This window comes from Gopherus evgoodei, chromosome 3 (assembly GCF_007399415.2).
Source record: "Gopherus evgoodei ecotype Sinaloan lineage chromosome 3, rGopEvg1_v1.p, whole genome shotgun sequence".
NCBI classification, from domain to species: Eukaryota; Metazoa; Chordata; order Testudines; family Testudinidae; genus Gopherus; species Gopherus evgoodei.
Window position 1 is genome coordinate 146,412,939 of NC_044324.1, and position 22,723 is coordinate 146,435,661.

The 22,723-nt window shown below is 45.0% G+C and overlaps 1 protein-coding gene across 2 annotated transcripts in view; it reads left to right on the forward strand.

Moving 5' to 3' along the window:
• Positions 1 to 22,723, forward strand: part of LGALS8 (galectin 8) — a 35,475-nt gene that overhangs the window by 9,337 nt on the left and 3,415 nt on the right. Inside the window, exons 5-8 of one of the 2 annotated variants that reach the window (XM_030556952.1) lie at positions 901 to 1,020; positions 2,576 to 2,632; positions 2,714 to 2,740; positions 4,613 to 4,701. In XM_030556952.1, the coding sequence (XP_030412812.1) occupies positions 901 to 1,020; positions 2,576 to 2,632; positions 2,714 to 2,740; positions 4,613 to 4,701 (293 nt within the window). The remainder of the gene's footprint in view (positions 1 to 900; positions 1,021 to 2,575; positions 2,633 to 2,713; positions 2,741 to 4,612; positions 4,702 to 22,723) is intronic. The other variant, XM_030556953.1, reaches the window with a different exon arrangement.

Here is a 22,723-nt window from a genome sequence, read left to right on the forward strand (position 1 = left end):
GCTCTCTGGATCAGAGGAAGCATTAAAGAGAAACAAATATTTGTTCAGCTCTGTCCGATTGAGATAAGATGGGTGTGGCTCTAAATAAATTTATAGTCCATATGGCATCAAATGGTGATGTGCTGAGAGAATCAAAATATGATGAGAGGTTTTGATATTGCATCTAAGTACAAATGTGCAGTAAATCTATCTTTATAGAATGCCATTAAATATTCCACACTATTGTAAAGAAACACAACTAGGCAAGTATTTCTGTTTCTCTACCAAACCCCATGAACCATGATGTACTTTAACCTTGTTCTGGAGGAGGAAGAAAACAATCTCTCTGTCTCTAGCTGTTTAATTCCTGGTTAGTCCATCTAGTCTTCTCTTGGATTATATCTCCAGGGCTTTTCAGAGTGGCTGGAGTACAGCTCTCTCCACAGTACTCGAGGACTGTGTTGTAGTTCTTGAGTTAAGGAAACAGATGACCATATTCATTTCAAGTAACACTAGTGAGGTTGTGTGGTAGGGTCATTTTGGTGTGGAGCTAATGGAAAAGGGGAAGCGTTTGTATGTGGGTGGGGAGAAGGGACTTAAACATAACATATTAAGAAAAAGAAATGAACTCAAGGTAAACCAACAAAATCAACCCCCAAAACAGTCAATAGACTTCATGCAAGTTAACCATGATTATCATATTACCCACAATGTTCACTATTTGAATTTCAAAATGTGAAAGAAAAGAAAATGAATTTAAATCTAAATTCTTTGTCAAAGGCATGTTCCAAAGCAAGAAGCTAAAACAAAACACGACTGAGTAAAATTGAGAGGAAACATAAAGGTTTAGTAGTGATCTTATGTTGAGTATATAAATACTATAAGATATCAGTACATTTCTGCCTTTTTCTGCCTCTCCAGGTGTCTGTAAATGAAAAACATTTGCTGCTGTACAACCACAGAATTAAGCTGGAAAGAATAGATACACTCGGGATATATGGGAAAATACAGATTCAGACTATACAGTTTATTTCTAATAATGTAAGTGGCTGAATTGGATAGCTAATTGTGGATTGCTTTTCCTTATGTCTTTCTACTTCACATTATGCTGTACTGAAGTAAGATATCAACAGTGAAAATGAAGTAACACAGAAGTAAAATCTATATGAACTTCAATATAGATGTGCAGTAATGTCTCTTGACATATCCAGTATAATAATTTCTTCCCCTATTCATCCCCCCAAAATATTATCTGAATGTCTTGTTCCTTAAATGTCCGATAACCAGGGTTATACTGTACAACTCTGAGTCTTAACTAGAGCTACAGCTAGTCATTCCTCTGCTCAGTGTCAGAATGTCTATTTTTCTATTTTGGATTTGAACGTTCTGTGTTGGGGAGGGAAGCCCAGCCTACACACTTACATCACAGTTAATATGAAAACCAGATTGTATTAGGGTGATCAGATGTCCCGATTTTATAGGAACAGTCCTGATACTTGGGACTTTACCTTTATATAGTTGCCTATTACCTTCCACCCCCCTGTCCTGATTTTTCACACTTGCTGTCTGGTCATTCTAGATTGTATGCAGCAATAGGCATGTGTAATTTACCCCTCTTAGAGATTAAGACCAGAACTTTCAGCTGCTTGTACTTCAGAATGATCCCTGGAGCATCTTTCCCAAAATAATCCAAACACTTGCACTAAGACAGAGCTAGAACTCTTTACAGAGTGTTTACTTACATATGTGACCTTACTTTATCGACCAAAACAACTCTAACTTGGCTGATTAGATAGTGAATGTACCTTTTTGAGTTTTGAGTCACCCTTTGGCTAGGCTGCAATGCTTTGAGATAATATGGAGCAGCACAGTGCTTTCTCCTAATTGATTCAGACAAACTGCCAAATCTGTTGAAGGTGAACCAATGGGAGGGAAAAGCTCAGTCTGTCTCTCTCCTGCACAACCCAGTATAGAAGACAAGATCTGTGTTTTACACAGGGGAGACATGCAAAGCCCCACAGACTCTCCAGATACGAAGGGGCAGGTGAGGGTCTCCCCGTCCCTCCCTTGCTATTCTGGAGGTGAAGCTCAGCCCCACCTTGCTCCCTGTCCCCTTGCCACGCACCCTGGCGCACCAGTGGCTGGCGGTGGTATAGCCGCGCTGCCCAGAGCGCCAGGAAAGGCAGCCGCGCCGCCTGGCTGGAGCCTGCTATGCCACCGCGCAGCACCGGGACAGGCAGGGCTCTGCAGCTGTGCTGCCCCAGGAACGCACTGCCCCAGGAACTCGCAGCCCCGCTGCCCAGAGCATTGCGCTGGTGGCGGAGTGAGCTGAGGCTGCGGGGGAGGGGGAACTGCAGGGGAGGGGCCGGGGGCCAGCCTCCTGGCAGGAGCTCAGAGGCCAGGTAGGAAGGTCCCACGGGCCATAATTTGCCCACCTCTGCACTAGACAGTCTTTTGAATAACTTTTAACCATAGTCACGGGATTTCCATAGTAGTCTAAAGCCACACATTTTTGTGTACAGTTCTAACAAATTTAGTTTAGAATCAGAATTCTAGTATATGAGAGCAATGATCTCTAAATATCTTTTCTCTGCAGTCTTTACAAGGCTCTCAGCCATCATCTTTAGGAATAACAAAGATAAAGTCCGAAAATGTACGTATGCATATACTGTGGTTATGTGATCTTCCCATTCTTTGATGTTCTAGTTAACTTAATTTTTTTTTTTTTTGGTAGGGAGAAATGCCTGATGGTTCACAACTTGTAAGTATTGCTTTGTATATGTAAATTGCAAATATTAAAACATCTGAATTGGTTTAGCTTCAACTTCCAGCCATTTGAATCATGTTACATCTTTCTCTACTAGATTGAAGGTCCATCATTCAATATTGTTCCTCATGTAGGTGCTTATAGTTTGTAATCAAGTCCTGACCTGAAACTATTTGCAAATTTGATACATAGTTCTGGCCATTTTATGAATGGCCAGAGGAGTAGGTGTCTCCCATTCCCCCCTTTTTAACATTTAGCCCAGTGGATAAGGGCACTCACCTGGGATGGGGTAGACCCAGGTTTAAACCCCTGCTGTGGAACAGATCCAGAATGGACTTTTTCAAATCACTGAAAATTCTGAAAAATTTGGTTTGACCCAAACTAACTGACTGTTTTTTATTGAACTGCCACTGAACCAAAAAATTCAGTTTTGGTGGCATAAGTGGCAGTGTGCACAGCGCTATGTTGGCAGGAGAGCTTCCCCCACTGACATAGCTACTGCCATTCGCAGAGGTGATTTTAATATGTCGATGGGAGAGTTCTCTCTGTCAGCATAGAGTGGCTACATGAGCGATCTTAATGTGGCACAGCTGTATCGGTACAGCTGTGCTGCTGGAAGCTCGCTAGTGTGGGCATGGCCTGAATTAATGAGTGACATTTTAATCCTGTGCACAAAAATTTATCTAAAAGGCAGATAAGCTTGCTCAAGTGCAGATTCCCACCACAGCTCCAGCCCTTAAAAGCAAGGAAATATGATTTAAAGGGAATACCCTGCTACGCACTCCTGAAATCAATCATTGTCAATGGGCTGGTGCCCATCCCAGAGAAGTACCTTCTACTGAAAGAACTGTACACACTACACTTTGTACATTCATCTTAGTTGCACAAATCCTTAATTCTGATATCAGCAACAATGGCCTGTGCCTGGAACATGTCCAGAGCCCAGACTGCTGGAGGAATAATAGTATATTAAGGAGTTTCTGTACGTCACGAGGGCTGTAGGCCTAAGGGCTCTGCATGGATAGGAGTTGCAAGATTCTCACCTAATCACGTGCTTCCAGAAGCTGGGGTTTTAATAGTCATGTAAAATATCATGAGACTCGTGATAAAATCATGAGAGTTGGCAACACTGCTGGCATTAAAGTCTCTTTCAGTTGAGCCAGAGAAGCCTTTGAAACACTGATTGCAGCTTAGACAAGTTTTTAGCCTGTGAATTTAATACCACTCCTTTGACATGCACACCCTGTACCTGCAGGCTCATCATCTCAGGCAGATGATGATGCCCATGTGAAGCCTCAGGGCAGGGGGCTGATTGGAGAATCAGAGGCCTATTGGTACATTTTTCACAACTCCAGGGCTGTAATGTTAACAATAGGCTTGTTCCAGCTCAGTAAACAGCATAAGTCAGTTCCAGGAAGGGAAACACCCAGTTGCTGCTGCAGGCAGGACATATTTCTGAGCTCAGGAAAATGAAACTTACTCTGTTGCACTGTCCAGTGGTACTCATGACTGCAGAAAACCCCAGGGAAAGTCTCCTGGATGAAGCTGCGTGTACCATCTGTCTGGAGTATTTTAAAGACCCATTTGTTATCCAAAAGATTTTAAAAATTAAGTATAAATACTAAATAAAAGATCATGGAATGAACATGCCTATTTGCCTTCCCCCCATAACTAGATCATCCCAGTGATGGGTGAAGATAATTTATTAAAAGACATGAAAAATTTGAAGAAGACACAAGTAGACATGTTCAGATTACTTAAAAAATACAAAAGCAGAGACTGTCAGCAGGGAGGTGTCTGATGGGGGTCATCAGAATGTATGTTTAAAGCCACAGGCTAGAACTCTGAGCATGTTTGCCTTCTCAGGTGGTTCCTTACATTGCCAGACTTAATTCTGCACTTCGTCCTGGACGGACAGTTGCCATCAAAGGAGAAGTGAATAAAAACTCAAACAGGTCAGTAAACTGCAGTGCTCTTACATCCTAGTAGCAGATCAAATTGTAACATGTAATATTGTCATTCATTACTATTGTTTTTAATATCTGAGTTACTCTCTCATAAAGGCTGATTCTTCCCTACTTGCTGCACCTGCCCAGAGGACACAGATCCTCAATCCTACCTCAGGCTGACCATCTGAAGAGATCTGGATGTAGTTGTCTCAAGAGTCTATCAGCACTGCTCCTGAGTCAGCTTAAAGTTCTACTCTGACAAGTGACTGTTTTTAAAAAAAAATTTTTTTTTACTTAGGAGATCTGCACCCTGTGTCTATTCAGGGCCATAGCTGTTCAGTTTAAAACATATGTTGTGTAACATGTTGACAAAACTTATCAACCAACCAAATACAAATGATGGAAAGTACAGTCTTCATGCAGCCCTATTCGACACATGTTCATGATGCTTCAGTTGTGAAAACCTCACCTTCCATGGCAGATTACTTCAGACAGATCCAGGAGCTGATGAAATGCATCACTGATTCAGTGCATCCAATCACCTTAGAAGAGGTCCAGGATTCCCATAATAAATTCCTGGACATTTTCCATACTTATTCCACATGTGTAGCCCTTCTGATCAATGAAGCTTTATTGTATCCTTCTAAGACCATCTGGCAGACTCCATTGACAGCACCACCCACTTGTAAAGCATGCTTATTTAAAAAAACAAAAACAAAAACCCTACATCCCAGCCAGAGATTGAGTTTCTATTCTCTCATCGTTCACCAAACTTGGATAGTGGAAGCAGTTAATAAGTGTGATAGCCAACACTAAGCTAAATCTGTTTACAGTAAGGACCAGAAGAAGCTCGACCTCTTCGGTTGTAAGAATTGCTCCTCAGCAAACAATCAGGCACTTATGTCAAGCTATGACTATTTGAACTACAATAAATTTAACACCTTTACTGAATATCTATGAGAGGCGCATTGTGAGCAATTCAAGACCATCAGCCAGGAAAATCGGCTCTTAGTGAGAACATCATTGCAAGCCTCTGTAGATGGAGGCTTGCAATGATGTTGCATTTCCACTGTGATCATGATGCAGCGAGCAACATAGCTCCAGTTGTCAGGCTTCCCTATGGAGGTACTGTAGATAATACTCTTGAGGACCTTCTTTTGGATCAGTGTTTCTCAAACTGGGGTCGCTGCTTGTGTAGGGAAAGCCCCTGGTGAGCTGGGCCGGTTTGTTTACCTGCCTTGTCCACAGGTCCAGCCGATTGCGGCTCCTGCTGGCCACTGCTTTGGATGGTCACATTGTTTTTTTGGAGTCTACCAACTACTTCCTTCACACCTTGAAAGACTTGAAGTCTACTCTTAGAACCACTGGAATCTATACGCCTGCAAACAAAAAGTTTAGCTAGTCTCAGACATCAGAGATCTCACCCAGCTCATTTTTCTAGCTTCTGTAATTCACCTAAACTCTCGGCCAAGAGCCCTGGATACTCAAAAAAGACGACTGCTGCTGCCATAGCTACTTCATTCCAGCTACCCTGTCATCCAAGCATCAGTTTTGATGGCTTGGTCAAGAGTCTGAACCACTCACTCCACATAGATTTACTGCAGCATTATTCCATCCTTCTCGCCCCTTTTGGATACCACCTCTCCCAATTTCAATCTGCATGGGAGAACATAACATCTGACGTATGAGTTCTGGAGGTCTTAACGTTGAGGTTATTCCATCAGTGTCATGTCCATCCCTCCCTCCCGCCCTCCTTCCCCATCCCTCTTCAGGGACTCATGTCATGATCAGTTCCTGAGTCAAGTAGTTGCTGCTTTCCTATGCATAGAAGCCATAGAACCAGTTCCACTTCAGCACAGGGGGGAAAGGGTTTTATTTCAAGTACTTTATTGTCCCCAAAAAGAATGGGGGATGAAGGCCAGTATTAGCAGAAAAAGATGGTTACTCACCTTTGTAACTGTTGTTCTTCGAGATGTGTTGCTCACATCCATTCCAGTTAGGTGTGCGCGCCGTGCGTGCACGCTCGTCGGAAACTTTTTACCCTAGCAACTCCAGTGGGCCGTCAGGTCGCCCCCTAGAGTGGCGCCGCCATGGCGCTTGATATATACCCCTGCCGACCCACCCGCTCCTCAGTTCCTTCTTGCCGGCTACTCCGACATTGGGGAAGGAGGGCGGGTGTGGAATGGATATGAGCAACACATCTCGAAGAACAACAGTTACAAAGGTGAGTAACCATCTTTTCTTCTTCAAGTGATTGCTGATATCCATTCCAGTTAGGTGAATCCCAAGCCTTACCTAGGCGGTGGGGTCGGAGTGAGAAGTTGTGGCATGGAGCACTGCAGATCCAAAGGCTGCGTCCTCACTGGACTGCTGGACCAGGGCGTAATGGGAAGCAAAGGTGTGGACCGATGACCAGGTCGCTGCCCGACAGATCTGCTGGATGGGCACACGGGCGAGGAAAGCCAGTGACGACGCCTGCGCCCTGGTAGAGTGCGCAGTCACACGGCCCGTAGGGACGTGGGCCAATTCATAACAGGTCCTGATACAGGACGTTACCCACGAGGATAACCTCTGCGAGGAAATGGGAAGCCCCTTCATGCGGTCCGCTACTGCCACAAAAAGCTGGGGGGATTTGCGGAATGGTTTGGTTCTGTCCACATAAAACGCGAGAGCCTGACGGACGTCAAGCGAGTGGAGTTGTTGCTCCCTGCGTGAGGAATGAGGCTTTGGGAAAAAACAGGGAGGAAGATCTCCTGATTGACGTGAAAGGCTGAGACCACTTTGGGGAGAAAGGCAGGGTGCGGTCTCAGCTGTACCTTATCTTTATGGAAGACCGTATACAGGGGGTCTACCGTGAGGGCCCGGAGTTCCGACACCTGTCTAGCTGAGGTGATGGCTACTAAAAAGGCAGTCTTCCAAGAAAGATAGAGCAGGGAGCAAGTCGCTAATGGCTCAAAGGGGGGCCCCATCAGCCGAGCCAGAACCAGGTTGAGATCCCAGGCAGGGGCAGGGGGTCGAACCTGGGGGTAGAGACGTTCTAGTCCCTTCAGGAATCTAGTCACCGTTGGGTGAGAGAAAACCGGGCGGCCATCCCCACCCGGGTGAAAGGTGGAGATAGCCGCCAGGTGAACCCGAAGGGACGATATCGCCAGGCCCTGTTGCTTGAGGGACCAAATGTAGTCCAAAATATTGGCGACCGAAACTTCCATAGGGAGGAAACCCCTCTCCATGCACCAACCGGAGAAATGCTTCCACTTGGCCGAGTACGTTGCTCTGGTAGAAGGCTTCCTGCTGCTCAGGAGCACCTCCCGTACCGGGGTAGAGCAGCGTAATTCGGATCTGGTCAGCCACGCAGGAGCCACGCCGTGAGGTGCAGCGACTGGAGGTCCAGGTGACAGAGACTGCCATGGTCCTGGGTGATCAGGTCCGGGTGAAGGGGCAGGGGGACTGGGTTGGCTATGGCTAGATCCAGTAACATGGGGTACCAATGTTGCCTGGGCCACGCTGGAGCTATCATAATCACGCGGGCCCTGTCCCTGCACACCTTCAGAAGGACCTTGTGGACCAGAGGGAACGCGTAGAACAAATGGGTCGTCCACAGAATAAGGAAGGCGTCCGCTATAGACCCGGGTTCCCGGCCCTGAAAGTAGCAGAACGGCTGGCATTTCCTGTTCCCCCTGGACGCGAAGAGGTCCACACGGGGACAACCCCACCTCTGGAAGATCGAGAGGGCGACGTCCGGGCGAAGGGACCACTCGTGCGAGAGGAAGGATCTGCTCAGGCGGTCCGCCAGCGTGTTCCGTACTCCGGGGAGGAAGGAAGCCCTGAGGTGAATGGAGTGGGCTATACAAAAGTCCCAGAGTCGCATCGCCTCGTGACATAGGGGAAAGGATCTGGTGCCGCCCTGCTTGTTGATAATAGTACATGGTCGTCATGTTGTCGGTGAATACCGCGACACAACGACCTCTAAGCTGATGACAGAACGTTTGACAAGCAAGGCGGACCGCTCTCAACTCCCGCATGTTGATGTGTAAATCCACCTCCTGCGGGGACCACAGGCCCTGTGTCCTCAGGGCTCCCAGGTGGGCCCCCCAGCCGAGATCTGAGGCATCCGTTGTTAGGGACACCGAGGGTTGGGGTGGGTGAAATGGGAGCCCCGCACACACGACGGACTGGTCTAGCCACCAGCTGAGGGAATCCAACACCCCCTGGGGGATTGTGACCAGCATGTCTAGCGACTGTCTGGCCGGCCGGTATTGCGCGATGAGCCAAGATTGGAGGGGCCTCATGCGGAGCCGTGCATAACCTGTTACAAATGTGCAGGCTGCCATGTGGCCTAACAGGGTTAGGCATGTCCTTATAGAGGTCAGAGGGGCTGCCAGCAAGCGCTGAATGATGGCCGACAGCGACTGGAACCTGGGCAATGGCAGAAGGGCCCTGGCCAAGGTGGAGTCCAGGACGGCCCCAATGAACTCTACCCTCTGCGAGGGGAGCAGAATGGACTTGTCCACGTTGATCATGAGGCCCAAGGTAGTAAAAAGGCCGGTGATCCTGCGGACGTGGCTGTGGACCTGCAGCTCTGACGTGCCCCGAATCATCCAATCGTCGAGGTAAGGGAACACGTGAATGCGACTGCGCCGAAGATGTGCGACGACGACAGCCATGCATTTGGTGAACACCCTCGGGGCCGTAGAGAGGCCAAATGGGAGGACCGCGAATTGGTAATGATGGTGGTCGACCACGAACCGAAGGAAACGTCTGTGGTGTGGCCATATGGTGATATGAAAGTAAGCGTCCTGCATGTCGAGGGCGGTGTACCAGTCTCCAGGATCCAGAGATGGGATAATGGTCCCCAGGGATACCATGCGGAACTTCAACTTCACCAGATGTTTGTTGAGTTCCCGCAGGTCGAGGATAGGTCTGAGGCCTCCCTTGGCCTTGGGGATGAGGAAGTAGCGGGAATAAAACCCCTTGCCCTTCTCGTTCTCCGGAACCGCCTCTATGGCTCCTTTGTCGAGGAGCGTTTGCACCTCCTGGCGGAGGAATTGCTCGTGAGAGGGGTCCCTGAAGAGGTACGAGGGTGGGGGGTGGGAGAGAGGGAAAGACAAACTGCAGATAGTATCCCGTCTGCACAGTGCGTAAGACCCAGCGGTCGGATGTTATTTGGTTCCATGCCTGGAGGAAAAACGAAAGGCGGTTGGAAAACGGGGGGGAAGGATCCGTGGGGGAAACTGGTACTACGCCCTCGGGCGCACCTTCAAAACGAAGGTTTGGGTCCAGGTGGGGCTTTGGAGGAGCTTTGGTTCTGCCCCCTCTTGATTCCCCGACTGCCTGCGCCTGCCATTTCTGCCGCGGCGCCTATTGAGGTCCTGCTGCTGGCGGAACTGGGGGTACGGCCGGCGCTGCTGCTGTTGTTGCGGCCGGAAGGGTCTGCGTTGTGTCCCGGGCGTGTGCATCCCAAGGGAGTGCATAATGACCCGATTGTCCTTCAGACTTTTTAGTCTGGGGTCTGTCTTCTCCGAGAACAGGCCCTGGCCTTCGAACGGGAGGTCCTGGATTGTGTATTGGAGCTCCGGTGGAAGGCCAGAAACCTGAAGCCAGGAGATGCGGCGCATTGTAACCCCTGAGGCGAGGGTACGAGCGGCCGAGTCCGCTGCGTCCAAGGAGGCCTGCAACGAGGTTCTCACGACCTTCTTGCCCTCGTCAAGAATTGCCGCAAATTCTTGACGCTCCTCCTGTGGCAACAGCTCTTTAAACTTATCCGCTGCCACCCAAGAGTTAAAGGCGTAGCGGCTAAGGAGGGCTTGCTGGTTGGAAACCCTGAGCTGAAGGGCCCACGCCGAATAGACCTTGCGGCCGAGGAGGTCCATACGCCTGGCCTCCTTGGATTTGGGAGCTGGGGCCTCTTGTCCATGACGCTCCCTCTCGTTCACCGACTGCACCACGAGGGAGCACGGTGTCGAGTGAACATGGAGGTACTCATAGCCCTTGGAGGGGGCCATGTACTTCCGCTCCACGCCACGTGCAGTAGGGGGGATGGAGGCCGGCGATTGCCAGATCGTATTGGCGTTGGCCTGGATCGTCCGAATAAAGGGCAGGGCGACCCTGGTGGGAGCATCTGAGGAGAGGATGCTCATGATGGGATCCTCGATCTCGGAGACCTCCTCAGCTTGCAGGCTCAAGTTCTGCGCTATGCACCTGAGGAGGTCCTGGTGTGCCCTGAGATTGAGTGGGGGAGGGCTGGTGGAAGAAGTGCCCGCCACAGCCTCATCAGGAGAAGATGATGAGGAGATCCCTGGCAAGAGAGTGTCCAGCGGGGGGTCTGTCTGAGCCCGCGCCTCTGACTCCGGAGGGAGCTCAGGGTCCTGCTGTTTTGACCTGTCCTCCCCGTCCGGGGGGTTGGGGTGGGGCGAGACAGCGATGCCTCCGGCGCCCTGTGCTCAGTCGTCGCAGGCCTAGGAGGAAGCTGTTGGGGGCCCTGGGCTTGGTGATACGCCCAGGGTGTCCAGAACCCCCACTGCTGCGGTCCCTGGTCCTGTTGAGGAGGGTCTTGAAAAAGGGCCACATGCCTGTCTGTGCCCAGTGCATAAACACTCTCCGCCTGCGATGACACAGACGGCTGTCTGGAAGGCCATGGAGGGGCCGAACGTGGCTGGTAGGAATCCCCTTGTCCTGGCGCCGAAGGCGTTCTCGGTGCTGGGGACCGGTATTGGGAGTCATACCGGTGCCGGGATCGGGACCGGGGTCTGTCTTGGACTCGGTGCCGGGATCGGGACCTGCCACCGACGCGGTGCTGGGATCGGGACCGGGACCTGCCACCAGCTCGGTGCCGGGAGGTCGACCGGGGAGTTGATCGACGGCGGGAACGGCTCCTAGAGTCCCGGTGCCAGTATCGGTGACTGGAACCAGACCGGGACTGCCTGGAGGATGACTGATGCCGCGAGTGCGACTGGTACCGCCGAGGGGAGCGGTGCCGGGACTGCGAGCGGCGCCGGGATCTGGAGCGACCATGGTGACGGGACCTCGACAGCGAGCGTGAGTCCTGAGACGGCGCTCTCATCGTCGGCTTGCCTCTGGACACAACCCGCACCAGAGGTACCGGGGGTGGAGGCTGAGTTGGCTCAGTTAGAGCAATTAGGTCCCGTGCCGAGGCAAAAGTCTCCGGCATTGACGGGACCAATAGCTCAACCCCAGATCTTATGGGGGAGCTAGGCGGGACCGGACTCGACGGACCCTCCGGGCCCGGAGTCGACGGGATCCCTGTCGGTAGTGCCGCGGCCGAGGCAGGTGCCTGGCGCTCCACTCGAGTCTGCCTGGATGGAGTTGCAGACTTCGAGGGCCTTGCTTCGGGACCCGGTGTCGGGGAAGGTCGGTGCCGGAGAGTCTTTCCGGTGCCGGTGCGGTCCGGTGACGGTGTAGAGGTGACGGTCTGTGACGCTGCCGGGTTGAGTGCCGCTTCCATAAGGAGAGTCCTCAGTCTCTGGTCTCTCTCCTTCTTTGTCCTAGGCTTAAAAGCCTTGCAAATGCGGCACTTGTCCGAGATGTGCGATTCCCCCAGGCACTTTAGGCACGCGTCGTGGGGATCGCTGGTAGGCATCGGCTTCTTACAAGCCATGCATTGCTTGAAGCCCGGCGAACCAGGCATGGGCCCGGTGCCGGGTACCGGGAAGGGCTACGGCCCAAACTGGCTAACAAATATTTACAACTATTATTTACAACTATTTACAATATACTACGTAACCGACTATACTTAACAACTATTTACTACTAACTACGACTGTGAACTATACAACGAAGGAGAGCTAGGGACGTGGAAGACGGCAAAGCTGTGCTCCACAGTACCAACGACCGACACGGCGGTAAGAAGGAACTGAGGAGTGGGTGATGGGGGATGAAGGCCAGTATTAGCAGAAACAACAGAAATTCAAGATGGTGATCATTGCAGGAATAACTCCCTCTCTAGATTCCAGGGATGGGTTTGCATATCTCAGCCTTCAGGACACATTGTGATTCACCTCTCTCGCAATAGGTTCCTTTGATTTACAGCGTGCTCCCTTCTAGCCTCTCCTGTGCACCCAGGGTATTCTCAAAGGCCCCAGCAGTTGTGGCTGTTCTTCTGTCTTTTAGGCATAACTGTCTTCTCTTATCTCGATGATAGGAATCAGCCCGAGTAGCCAGTCAGGAGGTTCTATTGGCCATACAAATGACAAAGTCCTTGCTTCACATTTATGGCCTCCAGGTTGGTCTCAAAAAGATAATTTTGATCCAGGTTCAACAGATTTCATAGGAGCATCTCTAAAGGTTGTTACAGCTGTGGACAGGTTTGTGAATCTACAGAATTTTATTGCTAAAATTTCGTCAAGGAACTGTCGTCTTCAGCTGTCGGATCATATGGCAGCATATGTCTTCATGACCCAGCATGCCAAATTACCTCTCTAGTGTTTCCAGGGATGGCTCAGGACAGTCTACAGACCAATAAGCAGTCTCAACAGACAGGTCTCCATTCCTTGTTGGGTTCTGGACTTGCTCAGTTGGTGGAATAACACCTTCAAAGTCTATGCAGAATTTTCTTCTTTCAAACTCCTCCAACTGCTATCATCATTTCACGCACATCCCTTTTGTGATGGGGAGAGCATATTGGCACTCACATCATCCAGGGCAAATGGTCTTCACAAGAGTGTGTTCTGCCTATTAACATTCTGGAGTTGAGGGAAGTCAGCTTGCTTCCACTTCTGCCACTAATCCAAGCCAAATCCATCAAGGCAGAAGTAATTATCACCAAGAAAGCTATTTTCATTGATTGTTCAAGCAACGAACATATACTTAATGGTTCAAGCAGTGTTTCATAAGGCATAAGCACAAGGTTCAAGTCCCATATATGAATATGTTTTCTAATTTGTGGAAAAAGATCAATCAGAACTCAGCAAGCAATCTTGACACAGAGTGAGCAAAAATCAAAAAGCCTTCTACCAGTAAATGAAAGGCTGTCATAGCCACCAAGTGTACCTTGAAAGAACTTTCTTCCAGTAGGAAGCTGACCCACCAGGAAATATCTGTACCTACTGTGGTCGGATCTGTGGTTCCAGAATCAGACTCCTGAGTCATCTCAGGGCCCATATGTAAATCTGAGGTAGAGATCATCCTTTAATCGAGGGATCGCCAATGAATGAATGACAGAACTCCTAGTAAGAGCTGATTTTTTTAAAATTCCAACAGGTAGTCTAGGACAGTGGAAAGAAGAGCAGGTACACCAGAGGTAATATCTCTTTCCCTTCTGAAGTTAAGTATGTCGCATGGACTCCTTTCTACTGTTTAACAGCACATGTTGTACAGGAAGTGTCTAACCCCAAGAACCATCAAGGAGCCATGCCTAGAGCCGAAGAACTTCCAGCTTGGGATGAAGTGTCTGACCAGCATCCTGCAACAACAGATGGGAACTGATTGGAAGTTGCCACTGTGGGCGAGAAGTAAATCAAATGAGACAAGGATAACAAACTTGTCTTGGCCAAGTTGGTGCAGTCAAAATGACCTTGTGCTTGTCCTGCTTGATCTTGTTGAGAAAACTTTCAAGAACAACAACACTGGTGGATAAGCATAAAGAAAGCCTTTTGTCCATGAAATAAGGAAGGCGTCTGGAGAATGAGGATTAAGACCCACTCTTGAGCAAAACTTCTTTCACTTTGCTTTGGTTGCATTGGCAAGAAGTTCCACTTCTGGAAATCCCCAGGTTAAAAATATGCTGTTGATTTACATATGTGTCAGACAAGGAAAGAGGCTGCCTTCCACACCCTGGATGTCAGAAGGGTATTAGCCTTCTACTTGGACAGAACTAAACCATTCAGAAAGTGTCCCACACTCTTTTTGTTTCAATTGGCTCAGCATTCAGTTTCCTTGTAGGATTTTAGCCCATTCTAATAAGGTTGCAAACTACTTCCATGGCATTACTCAAGAATGTTCCAGTTACTGAAATTAGCAGAGCTGCAGCCTGGACCTCAGTTCGTACTTTCTCAAGCTACTGTGCTTTGGTTCATGCCTCTGGAGTTGATGTTGCAGTTGGCAATTCAGTTTTGTCTTCAGTATTAGACTTTATTCCAAAGATCACTTCTCCCTTCAGGAATACTCCTCTGGAGTCACCTTCAGAGGAGCACCCATAGGGACACTACTCAAAGGAGGAGAGGTTACTCACATTGTATAGCAACTGGTGTTTGACACATGTCCCTCTATGGGTGCTCCACTTCAGGTGCACATGAGCCCTCCTTTCCCCATTGCTTTAGAGTTTCCTCTGCTGGACTTTGTGGTAGAGAAGGAACTAAGGGGGTTCACCCATGCAGCCCTGTGTATCCTTAGTATAGGGCATGAGGCTGCATGGAGGGCGCATGCATGGGCCTAATGGTACCGACGATCTCCGATCAAAAGTGCAGGAGGTGCATGCACACCTTAAGTGGACCACCCATAGGGATATATACCTTGAAGAACTCCAGTTACTGCACAAGGTGAATAATCTCACCTTGTGTGTTAGGATTAGGCATGGAATATTTCAACTAAACTGAATATTTCAGAATGGAGAATGAAAACAGAGAGCTATACTGGGAGTGTCTCAGTTTAGCCTTAATTTATAACACATGATATGAAACCAATGCCACACATCATGTTACTAACAGTGTAAGACTCACATATGCATCTGCTGGATTTAGCATTGAACAATTCTTCCTGTCAGAGGAAACAAATTTTCAGTATGATGCTATGGACATTATGACAGAAGACACATATACATGCTCTTTTAAAAATGATCCACAACAAAAGATGAGCAACAGGAAAAAGGAACACCGAACTAAGAGAAACATGTAAGGGTCCAATCCAGCAAACAATTACGTACTTGAGTAGTGACTCTTGCAGGATCGAGGCACTAGATTTGCAATCTTTCCAACTAGGACTTATGTCAAGGTAGGTATTTTTTGATTTAACAACTTTGATGCTTGCTAAATTCCTAATGAGCATAACAATTGTAGCCTATAGGATTAACTTTTTAATCCTGTTTGCTTGCATTTACATATATCTTATAGTTTAAGTATTTGGTTTATTGTAATAGGTTTGTAAATTTATATTAAAGTAAGTTCAGCTGTAATGCAAGGGACCTGCAAGAGACCTACAGGGCTGTATGTTGAGCTAAGGCAAAGTTAGCATATCTATGTCTGGGACCTTTCACCTTGATAGCAAAGTCAACACACACACATATGTGTGGGACCTTTCACATAAATAGATAGATAATGGTAAAATGGCATAGGGAATTTCCAAGTCTGTACACTCTAATTTAACAGGTACTCCATAAGGAAAGAACCAAAATAATCGGGAGAACAAAAATAACGTGTATATAATCTAAGGTCATTAATATGTCTGTACATGTCATCAATATGTACAAACATACTAGCCTATGGAGTAAGCATACCGTTACATTTTTGTGGGTAAAAAAATAAAGTTGGGGCATAAAAGGAGAGTTCAGACACCTGTGACCTATACAAAAGGGCCTTGCTAAAAGGCCTGTACTTAGTTTTTTTTAAACTTTCTAAGTTCCAAGCGGACTAGGCTAAGCTTGGTTTCCCTAACCTTTTCTTCTTAGTTTTGTTTATTAGGTTTTAATTTTAAGTTTAAGTTAGGTAAATAAACTCTAAATTAGCTTCGATAGCTCTTAGCTCTAGTTTCTTCTAAGCTTTGCACCTCTAACTCAAGAATTATGGAACCTGAACCGCCAAAGGCGAGGCTAGTCCTGTGTCTCTCACCACAAGGTTATCAACAAATGGTGTAAGGATATTAATCAAAGCTTTGTAGCATATAATAGCATAATATCATATGTATCTTTTTAAAGAGCAGTAATACAATTGTAATTTTGTAACTCTATAATTATTTTACCATTTAATTAAAACTTCATTTATCTTAATAACAAGTCTTTAAGGCTATATCTGTCTCAGTGTGAGCTTTCTGTCATACCCCCAAGGGTCCTCTGTAAATTATGTAAAGCCTAATTCAGAACAAAAACCTTAATATCTTCTAATTAAACAAATTGATGAGCCTAAAACCCCTTACTATCCAAATTAATAATATTAACCTCCTAAATCAGGCAACAGACTGATAAGCCAGCCAGGAGACTCGAGGTATGTGTGATGGGGATTTTCAGGGATTCCAGGCATCTTTAGACCCCTGAGAATCTCACCTGAGGCATAAGTAAAGAGGTAGAGTTAGAGAAGAAGATTGTGTGTCTTACTCACTCTTAAGAACACAGAAATCTGATTTCCTGTGACTGCTTCTTGGCAGCGATCCCAGTATTTCCTGTTATGTACTGTGGTTTGACTTAGTTTTAGCTTAGGGGTTTTGAATTTAATCTTGCAAGATAAAGAGTAACAGTGTTATTATTTAAAGTGATGTGTGCGTCTAAGGGGCTTTGCTGAAGGTTGAAGTTGTAAGAAATAGTACCAATAAGATCTTAGCAGTAGCATCGGGTCCGATGACCCACACTAGTCATGGCGGGGAAGTTGATAAATCTATGTATTAATTGCTGCCAAAAGGCCACAGTAACTCAGAACTTGTACAGTTTGAGCTACTTTATTTCATTCCCCTCAGCTTTCCCGGGCTGCACCTCTGATCCATCTGCCTCAGTTTCCCCCAGCTGTTTGGAAGGTCCAGACAGAGGAAAAAGACCTCTTGATCAGTTACAAGCCAGCGAGGGAAGAGGGAAGCGAGGGGAATGCGCCCCAACCCCTCTATTTACTTGGGACTTATTGAACTAAGTGTAAAAACTGGCTTGGGGTGTTTCCTGTTGTTTCTGTGAAGGGACGTCTTCAGTTTCAGAGTAGAGAATAGCAAAGTGTTCATTATATAGTTTATTACATAGGCTGATCAATAGTGAAGTGAAATTCTGTGTTTTAGAATTGAAGTGAGTTCTATGTGACGCGTTAGGATGAGTGGAGCAAGGGCAAAAGTAGAGTCTGTTGGAGTTACCCACAGTATGGCTTTAAAAAGAACATTGCCAAAAATACATTCAGGAACATGAAGGAGGTTTAGTACAACTAAGAAATAGCAAAATGATCTCTGAGCATTGTAACCCATGGAGTTTTGTAAGTAAGGTGTTTAATGTAGAAATAGAGCAACAACAACAAAAAGGTAAACTGGTGAAGGGAATAGCTGTTAAATGTCTGGGTGTGGCTTGAAGTTTGCTGAGAAAGAAATTAAATAAAAAATGAAAGTTACTCAGAAAAGCCCAGCAAACTTTGAATAAGAGAAAAAAAGGTTATTCAAAATTTAACAAGTTGGCTACATGTAGTGACAGAGAAATGGTCAGTACTTTTCCAAAAGAAGCAGGAGTTAAAGAAAAAGTTAAAACAGTGTAGGTACCAGGTACAGGAAGCAGGAAAGAAAGCACGTTGTTGGCAGGAGCAAGTGGATGCCAGCCTAAAATCGCTGGACAGCTATAAATCAGACAATGGTTGGCTGTTGAAAAGAATCGAATCGAAGAGATAGGAGATGTGTTAGAGAAGAACAAAAACTCAGTTCCCATCCCTTTTGGCATGGTGGAACCAACGAAAATAAAAAACCTGCAGCGCCAATTACTAAAAGTGGAGCAAGAGAGTTAGTTCAGGCTAATACAGTACCTCTAGAAGCGGAGGTGGAAATTGAGTCTCAGGAGCCATAGGAAGTCAAGAAGAAGTTAGCAGTGCAGAAGCTACTGGCAGTCTGCAGATAGAAAAAGGAAATCCCAGGATGGCATCACAAAAGGTAAAGTTGAGTGTCGTCATAAAAAAAAAAGCAACTAGTAATGTAAATAGAGTGACCAGATGCTCAGTGGCAAATATCGGGACCACCGCGAGGAGTGGGTGGGAGGGCACCTTTTTAATTGTTACACTCACCCATCCGGGTCCTCGGTGGCAATTCGGCAGAGGGTCCTTCAGTTGCTGACGGTCTTCGGCAGCATTTCGGCGGCGGATAATAAACCTTGCCACCAAAGACAGAAGCACCCGCCGCTGAAGACCCGGATGGGTGAGTGTTAAAAACAAACAAACAAACACCAAAACAAAGTATCGGGACAAATGGCATCCCGACCATACTTCAGTTGGGTCGTGGGACATACTCCTCAAAATCAGGATGTCTGGTTACCCTAAATGTAAAGGATGAGATGAGCAGAGAAAAGGAGGAAATATCCTCTCTTCTGTTAATGTCCGCTCCTGAAAGTGAAGAGAGAGTGCCTTTAGAGACTGTAATTGTTCAGGGACTAACAGACTGAGACAAGTAGCTAGTGTCTGTGATGTAGTACTCTGTGAGCTAAGATCAAGCGTGAATAGTCTTTTGGCTTATCCAAGGCCGTGATCAAGTGTCTTGATGTTTTTGATCTTTTAGTCTCAAGATGAAAACCTTCTCTGTGTCTCTGGGACCTTGAAGTCAAAACATTATCTAAGTTATATCTCTAGGTTACAATAAAGAGAGATACAACAACCAAGGAATGCAATTCCTGCTCCTCCACACAGTGTTACATTGTGACCATATAAATCAGAAGACCCAGTCCCTTTGGGTGAACACTTACTGGCATTTGGGCGATCATCAGCATTGCTTAGGTCCCTAAAATTTTGTGCACTCTCTACACCCTATGCTAGTATCACCTGGTGTGCCAGTAAAACACCCTACTACACCAGATCTTAATGGACTAAAAAATGTCCTGCGTCAGTGTGGAGATGCCTTAAGTGTAGAACATAGAGATTTTATGGAAAGTTACCCTGCTTATCAAGGATTATTCCCAAAGAAAAGTTCTAATAGCTTTGATTTAAAAAAAAAAATATGTAAATTGGGTAGAAAAAGTCAAAACATAAAAATTATAGATTCAAACTCAAAAAAAAGCTCAAATCCCAATGCAGATAAAACCCTCTCAGATTCTAATTCTGATTTCCCTGTAGCAGTTACAAATATTAAAACCCTAAATCTGGTACCTAAGCAAGTAGGAATAATAAAAAAAAAAATTTTGCTTGCAAGGTATGCACAATGTGTACAAAAAACAGCAGAAGTGTTTGGTTTACCAAGGGAAGATTGAATTAAAATCTTACAACTCTCAGTGAATCGAGCATTATGGAGTACTTTGCCACTTGAGTTTAGGGTAGAAAAAAAAAGTCTTCATTTACTATACCCTTATCATAGCTGTAAGGGTAAAACTAAGCCAGAATCACAAATTTTAAAGTCAGATGTTACAACCCCATAAAACCAAGCGACAGGGTCGTGCTCAATTGCCTAAGCATGTAAAACAAAACATACCAGTACAAAAAATCCCAAACCATTATATTCAACGCAAAACTTATCCACAGTCCTATACACCAGGTTAAAAAATTAAAAAAAAAGTCACCTATAAATGTCATTTAGTTAAATTGTTGCCATTCAGTGGCCAATAAAAATTGGCTCCTAAATAATAACTCAAAGGGGAGAGGATGTAAACTCTGTACCTCCTCATCAACAAATTCAACTTCCCTAAAACACAAAATAGCTTATAAAACTTTATTACAAATGGCTTTTTTTTTAATCTGATAATGGAGGGGGGGGTTTATATTTTTTATTTTTATATTTAAGTTTATATAAGGTTAAAATGCTCATTATAGCTAATTTTCAAATCAAAAAAGTAAAAACTATGTACTAAATGTAACATTTAAACTTAAGGTTCAAAGTCCAATTATTAACTATAATTAAAACAATCCAATACCAAATAATGTAACTTGTCCAATAATAAACCCAAAACCTGCTAGTGGTCTCACCACAATGCCCATAATAAAAAAAAATAAAAAATCAGGTTTGGTTTATGCATATTCCTGTAATGTTAAATTTGTCTAGGTGGTATCTAAAAATTTTTTGCTATTGTCAACATACCAAAGTGGCTTCCTTTTTCTCAGTATATCCTGTAAATAAAATTGCAGCCTATCAACAAGTGCAAAATATTGTTCTGCTGGGGATGAATAATAAGATCCATAAACCACACACTTCCAGAAAAAAGTGTAGCTTAAATCTTCTTCAAATGTTTAGAATCCCTAACAGAACTATTTGGTTCAAAAGTGTCAATTTAAAACCAAGTGAATATTTAAAAAATTTGCAAACATATAAATTGTGTTACCAAAAAAAACCAACCAAGTGGTCAATCCAATGTTACAAAAGATAAAAAAAAATTGTCACAAAAAAAGCAATTTGCTCTTTATATTATGCATAACAACTATTTAATAAAACCCAACGTAAAATTAATCAGCTAATCCCTTTAAACAATAATCAGCACAAAAATGAATATTTAAAAAATATGATATGCTCTGCATATAAAAAATACGTTGTAAATGCAATCACTAATACATTACAATCCTTAAATTTAAAAGAAGTTCCTAACTTAATAAAAATAAGCAACTGTTATGGTGGTATTGTCACAGATGTTTTCAAAGGCTAAAAAAAAATAAAAAAATCCACGTTTAAATTCATGCCAGCATTTGAGTGTGCTTTAAAAAAAAAAAAAATCTGTAATACCTCACCCCAACCAAAATGGTGGTTCTCTTTCTAAAAATTGTGTAATGGCACAATCCATGTATGTCTCGTTACCAGTATTTAACCCAAACAAAAATGTGTACAGGTAATTGGTAGCTGTCCATTCTATAGGTCACCTCAAAGGCAACATCTATAGGGAACGTGTAATTGCATGTCCCTTGGTGGTCTATCACACTCCAACTGAAACCTAAAAAGTACCACAAGTAACCTGTTGCTCTGAAAAAAGGGGTCTCAGTATATTTGTAGGTGTAACGTGTTTAAAATAAACATTGTTCTGTGTAAACTGCAAAAAAAAAAAAATTACAAAATTCATCGTCATGGCTAGTAAGGCTAACTAAGTAAAAAACTCCAATAAAAAGGGTAACCTATGCTAAAAATAGCCAATTTTGCTTGGTTACCAATCAGGAGGTACCAATATGGTCCCTTAAAGTGTCCTGTCACAAAACCAAATTTTTGTTTTACTCCAAAGCAACCCACTTTAATTAAAAAAAAAAAAAATTCAAGCTGTTTCCCCCATTCCAACTTTTAAAAACATCACCATTATCCAGTCCAACCCAGCCTATCAAAAGTTGACTATCCAAAGTACATCCACCTTTCTTGTCTACATTCCCCCAGTAGGGGGACAGTTAAAGTCATTATTGGCCCTAAAAAAACCCCACCTCATACAAATTACTAACAATATAAACAAAGCCAAACAAGCTATTATCCAGTTAATAAATAAGGATAATAAGCCTGCAACAACTCCAGGGGAAAAACGTTTAAATTAAAAAAAGTTATTATCCAAAAAACTGCAATTGGAATTAATTTCCTTATTTTAAAATGCCTGCAGTGTAAATCCAACAGTCCCAAGCAAAAACCTCAATCGCCACCAAATGTTAAAAATAATAAATATGTATACATGATGCCCACTCCAAAAACGTGCCAGAGTCCAAAATACCATTTTTATAAAAATGGTGTTAAAACTGTCCCCACAAATACTTAACGACCTACATCTATACCTGTGTAACGGGGTTCATTTCAAACCACCCTGTCAAAGGGGGGCATGTAGCCTATAGGATTAACCTGCTTGCTTGTGTGTGTGTGTGTATATATAGTTTAAGTATTTGGTTTATTGTAATAGGCTTATAAATTTATATTAAAGTAAGTTCGACTGTAATGCAAGGGACCTACAGGCCATATCCTGTATGTTGAGCTAAGGCAGGGGTTCTCAGATGGGCTCGGGACCCTTCAGTGGGTGGCGAGGTTATTACATGGGGGCTTGTGAGCTGTCAGCCTCCATCCCAAACCCTTCTGCATTTATAACGGTGTTAAATATATTTTAAAGTGTTTTTAATTTATAAAGGGGGTTGCACTCAGAGGCTCGCTATATGAAAGGGGTCACTAGTACAATAGTTTGAGAACCACTGAGGTAAGGCAAAGTTAGCATATCTATGTCTGGGACCTTTCACCTAGATAGGAAACTACACACACACACATATGTATA